This window comes from Drosophila persimilis, unplaced genomic scaffold (assembly GCF_003286085.1).
Source record: "Drosophila persimilis strain 14011-0111.01,24,50 unplaced genomic scaffold, DperRS2 tig00000000-arrow-pilon, whole genome shotgun sequence".
NCBI lineage: Eukaryota > Metazoa > Arthropoda > Insecta > Diptera > Drosophilidae > Drosophila > Drosophila persimilis.
Window position 1 is genome coordinate 24,653,813 of NW_020825288.1, and position 22,055 is coordinate 24,675,867.

The 22,055-nt window shown below is 44.0% G+C and overlaps 3 protein-coding genes across 3 annotated transcripts; 2 read left to right on the forward strand and 1 right to left on the reverse strand.

Annotated features, from left to right (window-relative positions):
• Positions 1–508: 508 nt before the first annotated feature.
• On the reverse strand, positions 509–2,690 carry LOC6591753 (alpha-taxilin). The gene is made up of 4 exons (XM_002017378.2): positions 2,565–2,690; positions 2,060–2,460; positions 1,771–1,917; positions 509–1,701 (listed from the first exon to the last, which is right to left on the reverse strand). Exons 1-4 carry the CDS (start codon positions 2,634–2,636, stop codon positions 699–701), a joined length of 1,623 nt encoding a protein of 540 aa, XP_002017414.2. The 5' UTR covers positions 2,637–2,690; the 3' UTR covers positions 509–698.
• A 704-nt stretch (positions 2,691–3,394) lies between these two features.
• On the forward strand, positions 3,395–4,195 carry LOC6591754. Its single transcript, XM_002017379.2, has 2 exons — positions 3,395–3,582; positions 3,652–4,195. The coding sequence occupies exons 1-2, from the start codon at positions 3,424–3,426 to the stop codon at positions 4,030–4,032; spliced, it is 540 nt and encodes a 179-aa protein (XP_002017415.1). The 5' UTR covers positions 3,395–3,423; the 3' UTR covers positions 4,033–4,195.
• Positions 4,196–16,936: 12,741 nt separating this feature from the next.
• LOC6591755 (basic proline-rich protein) lies at positions 16,937–19,574 on the forward strand. Its single transcript, XM_026992165.1, has 2 exons — positions 16,937–17,489; positions 18,075–19,574. Exons 1-2 carry the CDS (start codon positions 16,952–16,954, stop codon positions 19,418–19,420), a joined length of 1,884 nt encoding a protein of 627 aa, XP_026847966.1. The 5' UTR covers positions 16,937–16,951; the 3' UTR covers positions 19,421–19,574.
• Positions 19,575–22,055: the final 2,481 nt, after the last annotated feature.

The following is a 22,055-nucleotide window of genomic DNA, read 5'->3' on the forward strand; positions in this document are numbered from 1 at the left end:
GCCACAGTCAAGGCCAGTATGTACATCGTGGGGTTTATATCAAAGCTCTTCCATCATTCAAACTTCTGTATTACTGACTCTTACGGGTCGTAGAATATTATAACAATTCTCTGCATACTCGTAAACTCCATAACTGCATAATTCAGTGCTATCTATCTGATATCTGTCATGGGCTTATTTTAGGGCTAGCTTTTCTTTACAAATGTCTATAATCTTGTAAGTATTTCCAGTTTTACTGGAACTTTGAGGTGTATTATTTTCTCTTTTTTGAATTTCGGTTCCTTTTGAACATTTAAGGCACCAACTGCCCCAGAAATTAGATTCATTGTTGTTAAGAAAAGGTCCTGTACACTTTCCTATGGCACATATCTCAGCTTTGAAGTCGATTAAACACGAGGGCGGCCTACTATTCTTAACCCTTGGGACATTATAGCACACTTGTGACAAAATTAACGTTTATAGGAAACACGTTTATTCAATTTAAAATTTGATACACACATGATCGATCTTCGAAGACACTCTTTTAAATAAATACAATATAAAATACAATAAATAACTAGTACAAAATTTGTGGTTGTTTTATGCAGCATGCTGGTTGAGACTGAATGACACAAAATGCTTTGAGGGAGGGCTAGGCAAACGGTCCGTATCCGTCTGAGTAAAAGTTATGAGATGTGAAGCTGTCGACAGCCGGTGGTCTAATCGGCATCGATTAGGGCTGGCACTGCTGCAAGACCGTTGGGCTCAGCGGCTGGCGGGCCATCGCCGTCGCCCCCGGTTTTCTGAGACTCTGCCACTTTCGGAATCGGAGCGGTCTGCTCCTGAGCATCCTTGGTGGTTTTCACGTTGCTGGCATCTCCTGCAGCTTCCTGCAGTTTGATGACTGTCTCAACATCCTCCAACAGCAATTCCTCGACGCCTTCTTCTATCTTTTCTTCAGGTGTCTCCCCGTTGGCAGTCGTTTCGGCAGCAACCCCATCAACTTCTGGGAGCTCTTCGGCTGCGGCTGCTGCTGCAGCTGCTGCCGCTGCCTTGGCTTTGGACTTTTTCTCCTTCTTCTTGATGTTCTTCTTGGCATTGGCCTGCTTTTGCTGATCCTCGGCCGCCTTGTTCTTTTCCTCAATGGCTGTCTTAGCCTCAGCTGTGGTCAGCAGCTTCATTTGGTTCTGCAAGTTAGCCAAGGTCTCCTTTAGCTCGGCGCAGTTTCGGCTCATCAGCTCCATCTTGGCCTTGTCGGTGTTGACTGGCGTCATCTTAACTGGCTCCGGCTCTGGGGGCAGCTGTGGCAGAGGAGGAATCTCAATGTTGTTCTCCCTGAGGCTCTTGTGCAGAGTCGTTCGCTCCAATTGTAGGGCCCGCAGTAGCTTCTGCAACTGCGTGACTTGCTTCACCAGGCGGTCCGACTGCTGTTCCCGCAACTGTTTCTCGGTGGCCAATTCGATGACCATGGCATTGGCCTTCTCGTACCTCTGGCGCCAGCCCAGAGACTCCTTTTCAACCTTTTTTGTGTGCTTGGACATTTTCTCCAGCTCGATTTTGTAGCTGCCGAATACCTCGTTCGACTTTGTCAGCGACTGCTGGAAGTCATCGTATTTGGTCATGTAGATGTTCAGCTGCTCTTTCAACTGGTGTTCACGATCGGTCAGATCCTTGATGCTGCGCTGAGCCTGCAGAAGCTTTTCCAGACCGATTTGGTTTTCTCTGTAAGGAAGGAGAACGACCATTTAGTGGTTAGTTAAGCGATGGTTAGTTGGCGATGAGGGCACAAACTTTTTGAGGATCTCCTTCTCCATGGCCGCCTCGACCTGGGCCTTGCTGAGCCTGGCCTGATTCAGCTGCGACTCCAGCAGCACCTGCTCGTTGAGCTTCTCCAAATGCTGCTCGCGCGTCTGGTACTGCTCAGCCAGCAGCTTTAACCTAAAATCAGAGAACAGATGGTCAGTGTGTGCGTGCTCATGCCGCAGACGGCATGCAGTGTCTATATTTAGACGTTTAAACGGCGCGCACACCGCTGAGGCAGCGCCGGCTGCTGCTGTTGCTGCTGAAGGCTGCCACTCACTTTTTGGTCATTTCGATGTTGTAATCGCGCAACTTGATGTTCTCGTCGTTGTTTTTGGACAGCGCCTTCTGGACGTCGTTGATTGAGCTCTGGAACTTGATCTGGGTCTCCTTGCGACGCTCCTCCTCTACCTTGATCTGCAGCATGCTCTCGTTCTTCACAGACTTGATAATGCGCTGCTGTTCGCGGCACACCTCCTGCAACTTGTCGCGCATCAGGATGCACTTGTTGAGCTCGCGCTGCATCGCCTCTTTCTCGCGCTGCTGCCCCTCCGTGTGGCGCTGCACCACCCGGAGTTCGGCCGACAGCTGGCACACGTTCTTATCGCTCTCCACCTGCCGCTGCACCAGCACCTTCACTTTGTCTTCGTTCGTCGGGCACTCGGCGAGGGACTTCAGCAACTGCGGGGTATCAGGGTGTCAACCAATTTAGGGATATATCAATATGCATTTCGGTTGCCATTGCAACGCCGGGCGCAGTCGCGCTCCGGAAGGAATGTTCTTACCAGCTCCTCCAGCTTCTGTTCGCGCTGTTTCTCCTCCCGCGCCGCCTTTTTAGCCTTGCCCACTTTCTCCATTTTTATAAAAGTTGATGCTATATATAACTTTAATTTCGTTCTAAGGAACGAAAAATTCAAGAATTTTGACTATATTTGTTGTGCTTTATCTCAGTGTGACCGCGGATTTATCGTTAAAATATACCGTCCGACCCTCAGAAATATACTGAAATATACCGGCTCATTTCCAAAATATACCGTAAATATATTGATGAAAATACGAACTTAGCACACTTAAGCCCCCTTTATTTAAACTGGATAACTAGATCTAAGTTAAACAGCCGAACATAATAATACATAAATAATGCATAAAAAAAGAAAACGATATATTTCACCTACAAAAGTTCTTCAAGATTCACAATTTTCGTGGAGAGTATATTAATACCATCTGGTCGACAGCACATGTTGCGCTGAAGCTGCTAACAGAGTGCAAATATGCGCCTAACAGCACATTAATGACTTTGCGTTTAACAGCACACCACCCCCTACAATATGTTAGTGCTGGAAATTTCCGCTGGGGGGTCGCCAAAGCAGTCCTGCTGTTACAGTTATTCCGCGATCTTCCTTCACTCTTTTATTTTTATTTTCGAAATAAAAAAGTATGTATTGCCGCATTCAGATCCGTTTTTCCCACAAACAAACACAAACAAAATTTCACGCACAAATGTGTATTAAATATTCCTAGTTTAAAAATATCGCGCGATTGCCGCTTTGCAACCTATCCTCTCCTCTTTTCAGATTTCTGCCTATCTCTGTATTCTCTGCTTTGCCCTTTTATTACGCATTTGCATTATAATACGCAGCAAGCATGTCTTCGGTGGAAAATGAAACTATGGACTATTTAAAGAAGACGGGAGTTCTTCCTCGGCTCGTGAATATTTTGAAGCAAGTAATAAAGATCAAACCGCAGCCAGTGGATCCTCTTATGTACATTCTTCATCAGCTGAATTGCCCTTTAATTCCCCAGGTATAATTTTGTTGCATTGTTATTGGAAAATTGTAAAAGCGGGGTATTTGCTAATCAATTTTGTTGCAGGCCCAAATGAAGGCGCTGGAGCGTAAAGTGACGCGTGCCCACGACGAATTGCGCTATTTGCGAGACCTTCTGATCAATGTGGGGGCGAACGACGATCTCTATGACAGCGAGACCGACGAAGAGGAGTATGTCGGAAGCGTCGAGGGTCAGATTTGTGACCCAAAAGACTTGGAAGATTACGGTTATGTCTGTGAGGAAGACACTGGCGATGAAACTCCAGATGAGAACGAGACCGAAGCAAGTCCGTTCGAGAAGACGCAAACGCTGAAGCATTACATTGTTCAGGCCGCTGTGGCGATGACTCCTGTCGATCAGGATGCACCGGCTGGATCGTACGAGCAGCCCTGCTCGAGCAGTGCCATCTGCAACGAGTCAAAGTAGTTGTTCAAACTAATACTTATGTACACGTACATATATACTCGCATGTTTCAATGCATGTGGTTTGTTCCATTTTGAATTTTTTCCAACGTGTTTAATGAATGCAGCTTGTGACCTTTTTATGAATTATCAATAAACTCAACGCATGGGCGTTGCAACTATAGCAGTAGAGAGGTTACCACCCGTTTTGCCATGTAAGCACTGATTGAAACATGACTTCGGCCTGGTTCTGGTCGGGTCTGTTCATAGGTGATTTCCATTGAGCACACCTCAACATGTGGGAAATCAATAACAATATGGGAATATAATATGCATGCATGTAGCTGGGTCGATATATATGTATGTATACTCGTACTCGTACTATATCTATAGCCGAACAAAACAACAATTCAATTAACTCAAACATGCTAGATGTAAAACTGGATGAATGCTTCAATTGCAGTATTGCCTGGAGGAGAGGTTGTTCTCCGTCCGCTCCCACTACTACAGATACTCCTATTATTCCTCGGAGTGGGTCAGGGACCAAGCTAATTCATCATTATCGAGCTGTGGATAAGCTGCAGCTACATACATATGTATGTAATTAAGTCCTGCCCCCGGGCAAATGATGTGCATTAATTTTTGCATTTGACAGCTGAGCTGTATGTCTGTGTGTGCGCGCAATGAAATACGTATTTACAATATTGAAAGAACCCAATAATTCACTTAAAACCCAACGAATCGAAATCATTTGATGCGAAAGGCGTTTTAATTAGTTTCTGTGTGACCGGTAGCCAGGCGGAATTAGAAAAGTTAACTGAAATGAAAATTCTGTGAGGCATCAAGCTTTCAGTTGCTCGTTTACCTCAATTACGCCCTGCATTTGAGATTTAAATATTGGTTAATCAATAGATTATGTGACCGTTCGTTGGGAAAGATCATATTTTTGATACATGTGAATATTTGAGTGTTACAAATTCAAAAAGCGCAATTCAACAGGGAAAGTACATATAGATATCCAATTAATTATAGTCGTATTTCCACTACACTCAACTAATACATGGAGACCAGATATTAAAGCCTTATGGAGGGATAAGATTTGTGGTAAAACCACCCACACTAACACAAATATCTCGTCGTGTCTATTTTTCATAAAGTCTAGTGGTATTCAATGATTCCACAATCACTAGTTGGATCAACGGCGTCTTAAAAATGCACGGCGCAAAAGCCAAAAGTCTTAAAGAAACTCAGAATATAAATAAAATATTAATTTGATATTTATTTGATTGTTGCCTTGTTAAGGGACTTAAAACCCATAGAGCCGTACAGTGGTAATTACAATAGGTAAAATTTACTTTGTTGAAAACAAGTGACTTGCAAAGATATTTATGTTTCCGTTTTAGTAATGTTTCTATAAATTTCGGGTAGCATGATGCTCGTACTAAAGAGATAAAACTCAATTTATGTTTCGTTTGGAGTAACTTCCTCGTTATAAGCCAATAACCCCTACTGACATGGTCTATTCATAACTTCTAGTACGTAGGTAGCTTGAAAGTTACTATATTGCACGCCACACTGTACGTTTTGAGAACTGATCGAGAGTAACTATGATGAGCTCACTAGGAATCGGCAGGAATCAACTATAGACGCCTATAGCAACGAATAAGTATCACGGATGCACCGTCTCCCTGGCCTGGTATAACGACAGCCTACTCATCGTTGATGCCTCTCCGTGCGGTACGTCTAAAAATAAAATCAATTTTATTCCAAATATCCCACTTTTTACAAAATATTAGATACTACATACATATTTTATTGGTTTCCACATCCGTTATATTTTACACTTAATAGCAGGGGGCTTAATACCAGGGGGAAATGTTGCCAGCCCAATGATTTACACCAAATATTTGTCACAGTGCTATAAATCCCTCTAATCCTGCTGCAGGACCCTCGACATCTGCATGTCCGGTTTGACAAATAAACTGCAGCACAGCTTACATAAATATTGCCCCAAAAAATAAAACATATTTTGCCACATACTCGTAAAATAAACAAGACGACCAAGGGGTTGTGCGGACAGCAGCTGCTTTTAATTGCTTTCGTTGGTTTTTTGAACATTTTTGCAACTTTTTAGTTGACATTGAATAATCGCTGCGGAAATTGTCGTTCAACTGCAAATTGTGGTAACGGCGGAGTAGACTCCAGTCCGCCTGATAATTGATTGAAGCTCTTTAAATTCTGTATTTTGTGTGTTTCTATGGTGCCTTTTTTTGGTTGGTGCTTGGGCTGGTTTCAGGCTATCCCACCGATGCGCAGGCCGGCTTTCTGGCCGTTTAATCTGTGCACGCGTGCCGACTGCAAAGTGGCCAACGGCTACGGCCCAGTCCCGGCAAAGTATGTCCTGGAATGGCCCGGAATGGCTACCGCAAATCTGCTTTGCATGTCAGTGCGGCGCAACGTAAAACTTTGACCACGTAAAATACGAGACCCTCGGGCAGCAGCCACAGAATCCACCAACTGAGAAAATAAACTAGTGTGGCAATGAAATGGAGTGCAGCTCCATTGGGAAGCGGCCTGCAATGGACTGCAGGGGATCAATGGTGGACTCCGACGGATTGCATCGAAATGGAAATGGGCTATAGACAGGGTAGAGAATGCCCAAGGAATGGTGGTAAAAAAAACAAAACGCACCAAGAATTTAACTGAAAATATTACATATTTGTTTTTGGTAGAATCTTTGATTTTTTATTAAAAACTTAAATTTTATTGTTATTTGTTGTTGTTGTTTGTATCTTTCAGTGTTCTCAGCTAAAAAATCAATCCTATTTTCAAACAGCAATCTTTCTTTTTGTGCAGAAGGATGAAAATGTTCAAAAATATATTATTTAAATAGCATTAATACACCGCAAGTAAACTAAAACTAATACTTATCCAATTTTTCAAATATTATTAGTATGTTTCCAGAGATATTTCAGTCGCGAATGCACTTGGAATCTGATTGAATAGAGCTCCTGCCATTGCGCCATGGCCCACTCTTCGCATACTCCAACCCCCTGGAGAGCGGATATGGCCAGTAAAGTACAAGTACAACAAAAATGAAGGAATTTTCACAGCCAAAAATAGCCAGCATGGGGCGGCCAGTGGGGAAATGGGAAAAAGGGTAGCACGGCTTCAATTTCATGTCGAGTAAATTTTAATTTACTGCTCTTTTGTGACCGCATGCGAGCCAACAAGACTTTGGGATCTTTTTTCAGTTTTTTTTTGGGCTATGGACTTCTGTGTGTGTTTGTTTGTTGGTTTGACTTGTTGGTCAAATGATATATCCGGTCGGTCGGTTGGTCAGTCCATTCGGCCCGAGGGCGAGTGTGGGATTTTTAAAGCCAGCGAAGCACCGAGCTCCCATTAGTTTTAATGACCGCAAAAGGCCACACAAAAAAACCCAGGAAAAATGTTTGAAAAACAAAACAGAAAGCGAAATAAAAATTCCGCCATTGCTGGCAGGCTAATTGAAGTCTGTCTGAGTGGCACCAGCAGCAGCAGCAGCAGGAGCAGGCGGTTGGCATGGGGGCGTGGCAAATCTCAAAACTATGCTTCATTAGCCAAGCTGCAAACTCTATTTGCCTAATGGGGCAACACCCAACAGGCGCCATAAAAAGACCCAGAAAGCGGCAGCCAAATGAAGAAATTTGTGCCATAAAACGTGCCAGGCTTAAAGAATGAGCCCCATTCCGAACAGAAAGAATATATATCTATACGAGTATTTTAGCTGCAATTGAAAATTCCAAACACAACAATTAAAAAGCAATTAACTATGCAAATTTCGTGGCTGTTAATGAGCCGGAAAGGAGCCGCGAGTGGGCGCATATATTCCCATTTTTTGTGGGTTTGCGGCAGCATCTGACCCGAATACATCAATGTCTGGTGAATGTTCGGGTCAAATGCTCCACGCGCGCACGCAGTCCCAGAAATACACTTTATCATTTCTTGTCATTTTTCATGAGGAAAAAAAGGGTTAAGCAATTTTTATGTGTCAACAAGAATAATTCCTGTCACTAACACGTATACGAAGCGACTTGGCTTAAATGACAAAAGTTCTACCCGGCAAAACGGAGCAGCGGAGAAAGGTGGAGAGGCAAACAAAAGGCAGTCGCCGTATTAATAATGAAACAAGAAAGGGACATGAAAACCCCGCGGCTGATACCCTTGCAGATCCATTTACTTTTAGATGAAGGATTTCTTACAACAGTTTAAACTTTAAATATGTTATGTTAAAAATATGATATGTTACAAAAAAAATTTCTTAGGGGAATATGTGCACATATGTAAATATATTGCTAGAAAGGTTTTCTTTAATTTGTTTCAAGCGTCTTGCCAAAAAATAATACTTTCTGCAAGGGTATAAACAGGACAACATCGCAGAACAAACAGGGACAAACAAGACAACAAAGTGCCACAAAGCACGTCCTCCGCGCCCCGACACGGTGTCAACAAAAAGTGTTGCAAAAGAATCAACAAGCAGCTCAGAAATTAATACGTCCTACCAGCGCACATAGGTGTGAAGTTCCACCACGACTGGGCCCACTCCCTGTCCCATCTGCGTGCAACTATTTGCTACGTGTCATAATCTTTTGCCAGAAAGTGTTGAGAGATGTATTGCACGAGTATGTATGCGAGCTCATCGGAGTAAGAGGGGATCCAAGGGGATCGCATGGTAGGCACGAATTTGCTCCAGTTTGCTTGGGGCCGTCGCACAGTGGGTGAAATTACCAATTTAGCAGGAAAAATCTGTTTGCCCCTAAAGTATTCAATATATTACGCAAAACAATTAATTATTTTTTAACAAAAATTTTAATCTTAAAATTAAAATTAACCTAGTCAAGATATAGGCAAAAATATGAAGGGTAAAAATTGTTACTGTGCAATATTCTTCGAATTTCTTGCCATTTATGTTCTCTACATTCACTTTAAATAACGAAGGCTATCAAAATATGTGTCTCTAATGGGAACAAACTTTGGGAACATGGGAACTCCATAAACGAAGCTAACAGAATATAAGTGTCAAGGAAGTTCAAGGAATGAGCCGTCATATACATATATATTTTTTCTCAACGAAATTTGAGTAAACGACATTAAGAGCAGGACAAGTTTATTACACATTTATTAAGTTTAATTTTTTAATACCTTGCAAACCACAGTCTAAAAATAATTACTATTCGTTTGTGCACACCCCAGATAATACAGAAAACTATTTTTTCTTCAAAAATATAACTCGCACTTCGAAATATGCCTAACCTGAGGAGCACATCCAAAATGGCATCATATGGTATGTTCTATAGCCGAAGACGGTTCGAACTTTTAAACTAAAAATATAAGAAAAAACCCTATATCTCCTTAAAGAATTCTAAATGGATACAGCCAACAAAAAATTCAAAATAAGCCTTTTATGTGCCAGACTTGTTGCTTCAATCACTGTGCGTCCGTCTGAGGGTTTTGTTTGATTACGATTAGGTTTATGTCGGAATTTACCAAGGAAATGGGTGGCTCGTGGCCAACTACGTATAATTGCATCTCGATTGCTCTTCTTGTCGGTGATCAAATTTCAAACTGAAATCACTTTAAGTTCCAGCACACTTTATGCGATAACACAAGGGTTCGGGGCAGTTCTCTCCCCAAGCTGGCTCTTCCCGGCGCCTCGTACAAGCTGAACAAATAAGAAAGCAAATTTGTTTACCGAACAGCTAAGAGCCTGGCCAAGTAAAACAATGAAAGAAGAACCAACAAAGAAGCTTTCCCTTCATTGCGTTGCGGGGGTTCCAACGAAATAAATATGCTTTCAGCTATAAAATTATAGCCAACGTTCCTGCAACGTTTATCAAAGCATTTGCACTGCTGAGCATGCCAATGGTAGAACTAAACTACTTAGCGATGACCTTCACAGATTCCTGCCACGACATGCTACGCCACGCCAAGAACCCACCCACTCCAACCTCCCACTCCAACCTCGCACTCCCTCCTTCAGATGGCAGGTTGCACGGGGCAACAGCTGGCTCCAGCCTGGGCCAGGGCCACGGCCATTATTAATACCAATTAAATGAGCTTAGGACTTCTTTGTGTGCAAATCATTGAATGCTTATTACGCATACGCCACATGGACCAGCGATCCTGGAAAATATATGGCGCCGCCATGACAATGAACAAACTTTTTAATTGAAAAAAGTAAGCGGAAAAACTGGCGACTGCGAGTAGATAAGATAACAAGAGAGCAAAACCTCTAATTATTTTGCACAACGCTTCATTAGAAAGCCGCAGAGGGCACAAAAAAATGTTCTTCTTTTCGTCATTACTTTAACGGCCTGGCCGTCTGACGAATGACTTAATCACCCAGAAAAGCACCACACAAATCAACGGGCACAACAGGCCCGACTCCGGGTCCGGGTCCTAGTCCGAGTCGGGCTGTTGTCACAGAACTTTCCAGGCGACTCGGCTGCCAGAACTCCGCTCAAAATTAATGGAGCAAATCAAACGAGCAGAGAGCAGACACCAGCCCTTAGTCCAGTTCCGTAGGATGAGTTGGATCCGGACCAGGAGCTGGACCCATAGGCGGAGCCGGAGCCCGGAAAGAGCCAGCCTTTAGTAATGACAAGATTTGTGTGGGCTGCATATAAAATTAGCGGAAAGTCGCCGCGAACCCGCCTGGCCTCGCATCGCATCGTTTCAAACTTTAAGTTCCACGGCCAGAGCTCATTTATTTTACTCTGGACGAACGTTTCATGGCGTGGCCGTGGATCTCATTTTTACTACTTTGTTTCTTTCATACCCTCTCCGAGTGTGCTAGGTCATTTTTACCAGAGGTTTGCCCGGTTATTTTACATCGAAATTTGAACCAACTAAGGCTTAGTAATTGTCCGCGATTTGTGATTAATTGATAAAAAACATTATTGAAGCCACCATTTGAATGGCAAGATGTTTCGACCACTGCATTTCAATAATTCCCACAGACGCGCGGTGTGCCCAATGGCAGTTTTTTGGTCAATTTTGGAACACTATGTTCTTCTCATGGAAAAACAATACTTTCATGGTCAGTTAGTTATAAAAGTCTGGTTTAAAAAGTGCTAAAAAGATCTGTTTTGTTACATTTGAAAGAGTATTCCAGTCTTCAGTCTTGTGGCGCCTTCACTATATTCTCCTCTTTTAATTTAAAGTCAAGCGAAAATTGCAAAAATATTAACTTCCTGTGCAACCAGCAAACAAACAACTGCGGAGTTGGGTCATGAAGATTTTAAAACTTCATTTTTGCGGGATACTTTGTGGTGTGCATTTTATATTTATGATTTGTATTCTGTTCCTCCGGGCAAGACAGGCTTTAATTAAGCCAAGGAAAACCCAAGTCTGGCTTTAAGAGAGCCTTGCCTGCCGGCCCTGGGTACAATTCAAGACGTAGACAGTGCACATGGAAAATTTCGTTGAATTGGCACAAAATGTAATAATCATTTCGCAGCTCTTCTCGCACTTGTGCCTGGCGCAGGGGGGTCAGAGGTTGTCTGTGTAAGGGAAACAGCTGTTTCCGCAGTCAAGCCGGATGGGGTTAGGCGGTTCTGGCTGCTCTGCAGAGAGGGGCAATGTGGAGTCTCTGTGTGGAACTGTGCGAGGCGTGTGCCACAATTTGCTATTCATTTGAATTTTCAGCTTGCTCCGTTGTTTGCCGCCGCCATCGTTCGACCATAAAATTCAAAAGATTATGAAAATTTCGCTTTTGGCCACTTCCTTGTGCTGCCACAAAAATATTTGGCTTATTTTGCTGGTGTTTTCCTGGTTGCTGCGGCAGCCGCTGTGTGTGTGTGTGTGTATGTGGCCACGGCCACTGCAACAATAATAATCATAATGCAGAAACGTGCTGCACTCCCAGCCACTCATCCGTACAATTTCAATGTGGCATTCATTTTGGGCGTGCGATCATTGCTGGAATTTAATCAACCTTTTTGGTGTTTTATTTCAATTTTAGATTTAGCTTTTAGCCAGATACACAGAGTGGACGGGTGCTCATGGGCATGATATCTATTTTTGGTGGAATTTGGTGGAGCGAAGAGCAAACTGTTCAAGGATGAAACGTATTTCCATAGTTTATTTACCGAGATTAGAAATCTTACAATTATTTCAGTTACGGAATCTTTGGTCCACCGCTTTCGGTAGAGGGACACAAGTGCGAGTCCGTCGCAATGCCCTCATCGAGGAGGATATTGACTGGGTGCTGACGGATGGGTTTTTATATCAGTCGGAATCACAATTTCGATTATCTAAAAAATGTAAAATATAAGAGAGTGCTTGCCTACCTGAAAATCCCTGCTTACTCGTATATTCCGAGTGCTTGAAACATTTTTCATTCTGTCTTTCCTATTTCCCAACGAGTAGCTGTACTGGATAGTTACCGTATTACGATTTGCTGATAACCTGTTGCATTCTATTTCAAGAATACTGGCAATTTCCCCAGGAAAATGTCCCATTTTATGTCGTCTTCTTGCAACTGCGGCTTTCTTGCAGGCCGTTGCACTGTGACCAAGCGAGTAACGCTACTTGGACATTCATTTCATCCTATTACCAGTACTTAGATAAAGCCAAAGGATTTCAACTTAGAGAGCTCTTCTTGGCATTTATGCGCTGCTCGCTGCCAAGTAAAACCAGCAGCTGAAAACTGTTGCTGGAATTTTTTATATTTATTTATTTATGAGCTGACAGGCAGACAGCCGTAAGTTGTAGTCCAGCATTGTTGTCGGTTGTGCATTAGGAAAAAATATACATTCATACAACACATTGTCATAGGAAAAGTTACAAACTCCATGTGCATTATTTAAAGTTTACTCAGCTTTAGTTTTCATTTTGCCCATGGGGCAGATTCAAGTCACGTGACTGCCTTTGGACATCGAACTCGTACGGGAATCCCAGCGGGAATTTCGAAAGGTCTAACGAGCGTGACAAATGCAAATGAAAGTAACGAACCAAAATTTCATCTGACCCAATGGACACGGACCTGACATAACCGTAAGTTAGGAGTGAAGTAGGCAGACCGAGACATTCCCGAGACGGTAAAAATCTAATCAAATGCTTAGATTGCTTTGGTAATTGTAGCAAATGTTTCGAATTCTAACTACTAACGGTTACCACGTATGCACTATGGTCCGAACGACCACTTTTGTTGGCCAAAATTAATAACTCCCGAACGGAACAAGATTTTTTCATTTAGTTTTTTGTATTGGATACATATAATCAATAAGAAATGGATTTAAGAAAAAAAATAGGTGTGGCACCGCCCCTTTTTTTAATAATGCATATTTAAATTTTTAGTTATAGTGAAAAAAAGTATTAAGCATATTTTATTTAAGAAAACAGCGTTGCACGACTAAAAAAAATTTTGATTTAAATAAAAATAAAATCGTTTAAAGGTTTCCGTAAATTATTGCCGAAATCCTTGTCTAGAAGCAAGGTTAACGCCTCGTTAAGTGAGATATGTGCCGGCTTTCCTACTGGGTCCTGTACAGCCTTACGAACTTAGTTAGCATATTTGGACATAAAGATAAATGTATTATAACAAAGGCTTGTGGCCAATCCACATATTTTCGTTCAAACATCTTTGAATTTTACCGGCATTTGTTCCGGTATGTTGCCAAACGGTAACAAATTTTCTTGCTGGTATCTTCAAAAGCTTTATTAATTTCATATGATATGTCGCCTTAAGATCCGTTTTCAAATAATTGATAATTTTACCCTTCTTTGAATTCCATTCGGCAAACAAATCTGCATTTTCGAATTTGAGGTTATGCTCTATTAATGTAAATTCCAAGAATTGTGGTAAAAAGTGGCATTTCTAACTATATACATTTCAAAAAGTATTTATTAATCTACGACACAGAAAAGGTTTCAGGGTGGGACTAGGTAGGACTCACTTTGTACACCTTTTCAAAAATTAGTTTTCATTACAAGTTGGCACATGTTGAAGGCCTCACTTTAACCTTCAAATACGAAGACATCAGAACTACTAGAGACAGTTAAAAACTCAAAACACGTAGTAAGAACCCGACAGATTAAGATTCATCAAAAAAATTTAATCACGTCTTGGCGTTTTTCAATTTTTGAGATATTTAAAGTGGTTATTAATTTGCCACTTTTTCCCTTCACGTGCTTTACTATAAAAACAGTTGGGTTGCACAGCTGATTTTGCGAATGTGGCGCCATCTATGGAAATTTCTGGTACGCAGATTTAATGGTCGATCTTTTTCTAATGCAGGGCGATCAAAACCAGGTTTCAGTTTTGACTTTGAAAAATTAGGTTTTGGCCAACAAAAGTGGTCGTTCGGACCATAGTGGTATGTTTGCCCAAATTCTTGAGAATTATTGAGGAAATTGCCGTTTTATTTGGGCGCACACTTAGCAAGCCCGAAATCAGGAACGAGCATAATGTCTAACTCTAAAATTATCATATGTCATTCTTAGTGAACTTTGATAACACGCCAGCCATGAAAACTCAACCTTTATTGCTAAGCTACTCTGTGAGAGACAGAGAGTTCGCTGACAACAAATCGACGGAAACAAGGACATTATTATTAACATAGCTATATCAAGGATATATTTATGTAGTTTATGCGCTCGGAAACGCTTCCTTCAGGCTGTTACATACATCTTCCAAAATATAATAAAGCATTGTTATCTTTAACTACCAGCCATAACAACTACAATTTCTCCTAAAAATAGTATATAAAGCTGTACAAAATATTCCAAGCTGCAAAAATCTAGTTAAAAAAAAAAGCATGGACAACTTATTTAAAAACTTGAAATTTAACGCCAAAAATGGATTCTGTCGTCAAAGGGTTGAAAATGATTTTGCTTTCGTTGGTTTTTTTTCTTTTTCGTTTTTTGGCTGCATGGAATTTTTGCAATTTTCCACATGCCAATTTTTTTTCTGCTGGCTGTCTTATGCCCTTAAGGGTACGCTGCAGTTGCAAATGCTTGAAATTACATTTTTCGCATTAATAAAAATGAAATAAAAATAAAAACTGAGCTCCTGCTTGGGATCCTGCTGCTCCTGCCGCTGCATCAGTGCACGAAATATGCAAATGCGCCGCGTGCAGAGCAGCAGATAAAACCGAGCAGGAGACACATGTGTGTTTTTTTCGGTTTTATTTTTCCCTTTTTTTGGAGCTGGCGCTGGAGGGAGTTCCTGGGTGCCTCACATAATGGGGAGCAGCTGTTGCAGGCAGTGCCAAAAGTCACAATAAATTTGTGCATTAGTTTCCCTCAGCCCCAGCTCTCCAAGCCAGAACGCCGGATCTAGAATCCAGTGCCAGTGCCAGTGCCGTTGGAGGTCTCTGGCCTCTAATATGTTTTGAATATAAATATAGATAGTAGCAGGTATATGTTAAATTATTTGGAATTTGTTTTCTCATAAATAAAGTAGCGTCTGCTTTTGTTTAATGATGCCAAAATATTTATACAGAACTTGAAAGCGCCGCGAGGACTCCTCTCGACTGTGACTGATGGCCAAACTGATGGCTGAAACAGCTCCTGGCTATTTGGCATGGGTTTATTTGGAAAAATTAATTAGTTTTTCATTTGACTACATTTCGCTATTGCAACAGAGAGGGGAAAATGAGTCTGTCGAGGTTCTGTCCGGAGTTAATAATGGAATTTTTGGGGAATCAATGAGGTTATACAAGTTCTTTAAGTTTTTGCATTAATGAAATGTAAAGGAAATGAATGCTGAGCTATTTCCGCAGGTTATGTTTGTGATCTATATATTAAAAGTAGAAGATTGTTCGGTGTTATACGGTTTACTGTGTGATGGTATAAATGCGATGCAGAGTCGAAAAAATAGCGAAAGTTTCGAATCAGGTTTATGACGAGAGCACGACGAGTCTGTTTGATGATTAGCTCGATTCAAGACGGGGTCAGATTGAAGACGCGGGAGTTGATTCAAGATGGTGTCAGGCGGCCAAATTGTCTGTGCCCTAATCCAAGCGAGAGCTCGACAGGTCGAGAGAGCAATAGAGAAGGCGAAAGAAAGGCGCGCGAGAACGGCTGTAAAGACCGTCGAATTTTACAAGATTGTCTACTGGTACTCTAGTAGTCAGTGGGGATCAAAGTTAGAAACTTGGACTAGAAAACTGGGGGAAACAGGAAAATAGATATGACACTTTATGGCCTTTCTGGGCAAAGAAATGTGTGATTTCACAAATAAGTACCATGTCAACCCAGTATACCTTATGTAACCGTAACGTAATCTATTGTTTAGATCCGTCACATTCAACCATCTTCGCTGGTTGTCAAAAACAGGAAAGATGCCATTCCTGACGAAACAATTGTGAATATTTAAGGATTAAGCGTTTAAGCCAGCTGATCATATCCTTCCGAAAGCATAATATAGACGCCATTTTGTAAAGGTTTAACAGAAAAGAAAAGGATGACATTTCATTGAAAACTAAAGCCTTGTTTTCACTGCTGCTGTGAACACCTTGGCAACAGAGAAGAGCCCACAGTCCGAGACTATCAAAGTTATTACTGGGACTCGGAGAGTTCGAGTAATCACTAGAATGGACGACATGCCACTGTCTGGACTTGACTTTTGCAAACTTCGTTTTAGTCAAGGTCTGATAGTGTTTGAAATTCGGATTTCACTACAATTTAAGCTGGTACTCCAGTAGAAAGTGAATGTTCGACCAGTGAAACCAGATTCCTGTGTATATAAAACGATAAATGAATATACAGAATTGAGGTTCGTAAGACTATTCCCCTAGGACTATGTAATTTCACAAAAAAATACCACGTCAAAACCAGTATACCTTATGTAACTGTAACTAAATCGTATGATTCGATTCGTCTACATCAACATTCCCATACTCGTATAAATGGAGGATTGCAAGGCCTCGGCTTCATATTGATTCCCTACCTCGCTAATATGAAGCTCTATTGCGGGTTCCTTTTTTTGCTCTTCGCTTTGGGGTTTGCCAGGCCGCAGAACGGAAATGGCAACGTAAATAAAAATTTCAACAAAGTCAAAATTGGAGGTCAGGCTACGTCAGCTCCTATTGCTCCAGCACCACCACCGGGTGGCCCAGGACCCGGTGGCCTAAGACCCGGTGTTCTAACACCTGGTGGACCAGAACCGGGAGGACCAGGATCGGGCTGGCCAGGATACGGTGGCCCAGAACCAGGGGGACCAGGACCCGGTGGCCCAGGACCGGGTTGGCCAGCACCGGGAGCGCCAGGACAGGGTTGGCCAGCACCTGGAGTCCCAGGACCTGGTGGCCCCGAACCGGGAGGTCTAGGACCAGGAGGCCCAGGACCAGGAAGCCCAGGACCAGGACGTCCAGGACCAGGAAGCCCAGGAAGCCCAGGACCAGGACTTCCAGGACCGGGAGGCCCAGGACCTGGTGGCGCAGGACCCGGTGCCCTAGGATCTAGTGGCCCAGGACCCGGTGGCCCAGAATCGGGAGGACTAGGACAAGGCTGGCCAGGAAACGGTGGCCCAGAACCAGGGGGACCAGGACCCGGTGGCCCAGGACCCGATCGCCCAGGACCCGTTGGCCCAGGAACTGGTGGCCTAGGACCTGATGGCCCAGAACTAGGGGAGACAGGACCCGGTAGCCCAGGACTGGGTTGGCCAGCACCGGGAGTCCAAGGACCTGATGGCCCAAAACCTGGGGGGACAGGACCCGGTGGCCCAGGACTGGGTTGGCCAGCACCGGGAGTCCAAGGACCTGATGGCCCAAAACCTGGGGGGACAGGACCCGGTGGCCCAGGACCGGGTTGGCCAGCACCGGGAGTCGAAGGAACTGATGGCCCAGAACCTGGGGGGACAGGACCCGGTGGCCCAGGACCGGGTTGGCCAGCACCGGGAGTCCAAGGACCTGATGGCCCAGAACCGGGTTGGCCAGCACCGGGAGTCCAAGGACCTGATGGCCCAGAACCTGGGGGCACAGGACCTGCTGTTCCAGGACCCGATAGCCCTGAACCGGGAGGCCCAGGACCGGGCGGGTCAGGACCGGGGGGGCCAAAACCCGGTGGCTCAGAATCGGGAGGACTAGGACAAGGCTGGCCAGGATACGGTGGCCCAGAACCAGGGGGGCCAGGACCCGGTGGCCCAGGATCCGGTGGCCCAGGATCCGGTGGCCCAGGACCGGGCTGGCCAGCACCGGGAGTCCAAGGACCTGATGGCCCAAAACCTGGGGGGACAGGACCCGGTGGCCCAGGACTGAGTTGGCCAGCACCGGGAGTCCAAGGACCTGATGGCCCAAAACCGGGAGGCCCAACACCTGGTGGAGCAGGACCTGGTGGCCCAGGACTGGGTTGGCCAGCACCGGGAGTCCAAGGACCTGATGGCCCAAAACCTGGGGGGACAGGACCCGGTGGACCAGGACTGGGTTGGCCAGCACCGGGAGTCCAAGGACCTGATGGCCCAAAACCTGGGGGGACAGGACCCGGTGGCCCAGGACTGGGTTGGCCAGCACCGGGAGTCCAAGGACCTGGTGGCCCCGAACCGGGAGGCCCAACACCTGGTGGAGCAGGACCTGGTGGCCCAGGACTGGGTTGGCCAGCACCGGGAGTCCAAGGACCTGATGGCCCAAAACCTGGGGGGACAGGACCCGGTGGCCCAGGACTGGGTTGGCCAGCACCGGGAGTCCAAGGACCTGATGGCCCAAAACCTGGGGGGACAGGACCCGGTGGCCCAGGACTGGGTTGGCCAGCACCGGGAGTCCAAGGACCTGATGGCCCAAAACCTGGGGGGACAGGACCTGGTGGCCCAGGACCCGGTCGCCCAACACCTGCTGTTCAAGGACCCGATGGCCCTGAACCGGCAGGCCCAGGACCGGACTGGTCAGGACCGGGGGGGCCAAAACCCGGTGGTCCAGGACCGGGTTGGACAGCACCGGGAGCGCCAGGAGAGGGTTGGCCAGCACCTGGAGTCCCAGGACCTGATGGCCACGAACCGGGAGGTCCAGGACCAGGAGGCCCAGGACCAGGAAGCCCAGGACCTGGACTTCCAGGACCGGGAGGCCCAGGACCTGGTGGCGCAGGACCCGGTGCCCTAGGATCTAGTGGCCAAGGAGCCGGTGGCCCAGAATCGGGAGAACAAGGACAAGGCTGGCCAGGATACGGTGGCTCAGAACCAGGGGGGCCAGGACCCGGTGGCCCAGGACCGGGAGGCCCAGGATCTAGTGGCCCAGTAGCCGGCAACACAGGACCTGGTGGCCCAGGACCTGTTGGCCTAGGACCCGGTGGCATAACACCAGGAGGCCCAGGACCTGGTGGGCCAGGACCCGATGGGCCAGGACCTGGTGGCCCAACACCTGGACGCCCAACACCGGGTTGGCAGGGTTGGCCGGGTTTTCAAGAACAGTACAGACTAGGCCTGGTTTACGGATAGGGAATAGTTAGAAATTAACAGTCTAAGCCGGCTGATCGTATGCAATCCCCCCAAAATCATATGAATCTCATTGATTAATGGTTAAGCAGAAAAGTTAAGGATGAAATTAAATCTGATCTTTAATTAATTTTATTTTCAACCATTTCATTGAAAACTAAAGTATTTTTTTTATAATTTGTTTCCAAATATTCATAGTCCAATAAATTATGCATACCGTTTATTTATAAATATGTGTATTAAACTATTAACTAGCCTGTTTTGATACAGAGCGTACAAATCTGGACGATTCATCGGCGCTACATTCCGCATAGAGAAATTATTAGACCAAAAACTCGTATACCTTAGACCTTACTACTTATATTTAGGGCAGCACTTGAATCATTTGCCGAAGCTACAGCTGGTACAAACGTTCCACTCTTTGCCAGACTGAAACACTACTGAACGTTGCAATGCATATAATTTAAAGAAGAAATGCTATAATTAACTTCTGTCAAGTTAGATTGAGAACACTCATGCGGTACTGATTACACTGAATTATTAAAGTTAAGTCAAATTCTTTTGGGCTTTCGACTACCTGGACTGATGCACCGTGCATACTTGATGTCTAAGGCGATTTATAACTTAAACATACATACATATATACATATGTTCCTAGAGGAATTTAGGTTGACAACTATTTATATTGAAAGAAAAATATTTCCCAATGTTTATTACAAATAATCTACCTGATTTTGTGACGCCTAATTCTGATAAATTTGTTGATCGGTTTAATATTTCCAAAGGTTTTCTTTAACTGAAGATCCTTCAGAATGGATCCTTTTCAAAATTATTTAGAAATCTTAAAACATTTAAAAGTGGTGTTAAGCTTTTGTAAGACTATGAGCAAATGCTAACCAAAAAGGAAGATGAGTTTTAGCAGTTGCTGTACGTCGCCAAAGAACATGCTAGTCAATATTCATTGAATAATAATAATGGCTTAATTTAACATAAAAGTGGGCTGTTAACTATTTATTTTTTGCTTAAATGTAAACTAATCGAGCTGCAGCTTTGGACGACGAATTATATTTTAATATTCCAAATCATTAAAGTCAGCCCCTCAAAACGTTGTCAAATCGTGCTGAAACTTTATATTTTATGTTTTTATAAAAAGGAACCTTTTTAAACCCTGAGGCCTTTGATTCCGAACCATTTTTTCGCCCATACAAATAAGCGCAACCCTAGTGCGTATGTACTATAAATGTAATTTATTGAAAAAACTCTTCGATTACCGGGTATCTTTTAACGATACTATCGGATTGCGAACCCTTTCTCGAATTACTTGCCTGAAGTTGGCTGAAGCGCCATTTATGCGCAGTCAAAAAGAAGCCAAAGGAAACCTCATGCGAATCTTGCGTAGTGTTCATTGTTTGGTATTCATGAGGAAGCCTGTACCGGTGGCCTGATCATTCAAAGTTATCCCAATTATTCAGGAGCCTCAGCTAAATGTTCCTGTTCTGCTTGTCGGTCCTGATCAGGGGCTCTCCACCGACGAGGTTTCCACGAAGGGAAGCAAAGGTATAGGTATAGGGCGGGGTCCTTTTATTTCTCTTCGCCCAATCAGACTCGAATCTCAGAAACACAAATAAAAATGTCAACAAAATCGTAGTTGAAACGCCGCCCCATCAGGACACTAGTCCAGCTAATTGAATGAAATCCACCCAAATGGAATACAAATTCTAATAAAAACCATTTTTTAATGGCTTAACAGAAAAGGATAGTCTGAAATTAAATTTAAGTTTGAGTTAATATATATACAATATTTATGAAATGTATATAGGCAAAGAGTATATGCGCATGTTATTTTTGTATATATTCTTGATCAGAATTAAAATTCGAGTCGATATAGCTATGTCTGTCTGTCCTTCTATCCGTTCGTCTTGCTTGACGCCTTGTTTCAGTGTCTTACCACAGTAGTAGTAGTGTTATACACATCCACTTTCAACACAAAACTAATAAGCCCTGTAGTGGCCTTTGCTTTCTTTGATTATAGACCCTGACCCCATCCGGCGAGCTGAGCACAGAGTGCAGTATAGCTTACTAGACCCTAATTCGTTTCCTGCCGAGGCTGTGAAGAAAACAATATTGAGCTAGCCGTGCCATTAGACCAGCCTGATGGCGATGGTGCCTTCAGTTGGCTGGAGACCGAAGACAAAGAGAAGCCGAAAAAACTTGCGATAAGGTTTATTCTAGTGATTATTAGTGGGCCACAGGATAGGCATTCGAATGTACCAGCTGAAATCCACACTAAAATGAATTACCTTTGATGGATGAACTAAATGGAGAAAATATCTTAGCGCATGGCTCTGATTTACCTATCTTGTGATGTTTGCGAGGTTTTGTATCAGTTCTGGGAGTTGGCTACACATACTCGTACGAATATGGCTGTATCTTTTCCTGTTTTCAACCAACTTTTTATTGTTGTTTCAAGTGGGACTGTTGTTCCAGTTGTTGCCACAGATAACTACGTGCTAAGAAATGTATGGCAAACTACACACACATACTCGCATACGACTCGCCTAGAGGACGATAGAGATTCATGGAGAAGGCTGCCGAGAGCAGCCAGACAATGGCTGGTGCCCACGTCTCCATGGACACA

Bases quoted from the DNA above. Each gene is read 5' to 3' on its own strand.
- LOC6591753 (XM_002017378.2), bottom strand. From the start codon at position 2,636: ATGGAGAAAGTGGGCAAGGCTAAAAAGGCGGCGCGGGAGGAGAAACAG. The intron at 2,461-2,564 runs GTAAGAACATTC...GATACCCCGCAG, and splicing joins AACAGAAGCTGGAGGAGCTG to TTGCTGAAGTCCCTCGCCGA. The intron at 1,918-2,059 runs GTGAGTGGCAGC...CTCTGATTTTAG, and splicing joins AACATCGAAATGACCAAAAA to GTTAAAGCTGCTGGCTGAGC.
- LOC6591754 (XM_002017379.2), top strand. From the start codon at position 3,424: ATGTCTTCGGTGGAAAATGAAACTATGGACTATTTAAAGAAGACGGGA. The intron at 3,583-3,651 runs GTATAATTTTGT...ATTTTGTTGCAG, and splicing joins ATTGCCCTTTAATTCCCCAG to GCCCAAATGAAGGCGCTGGA.
- LOC6591755 (XM_026992165.1), top strand. From the start codon at position 16,952: ATGAAGCTCTATTGCGGGTTCCTTTTTTTGCTCTTCGCTTTGGGGTTT. The intron at 17,490-18,074 runs GACTAGGACAAG...CAGAATCGGGAG, and splicing joins CGGTGGCCCAGAATCGGGAG to GACTAGGACAAGGCTGGCCA.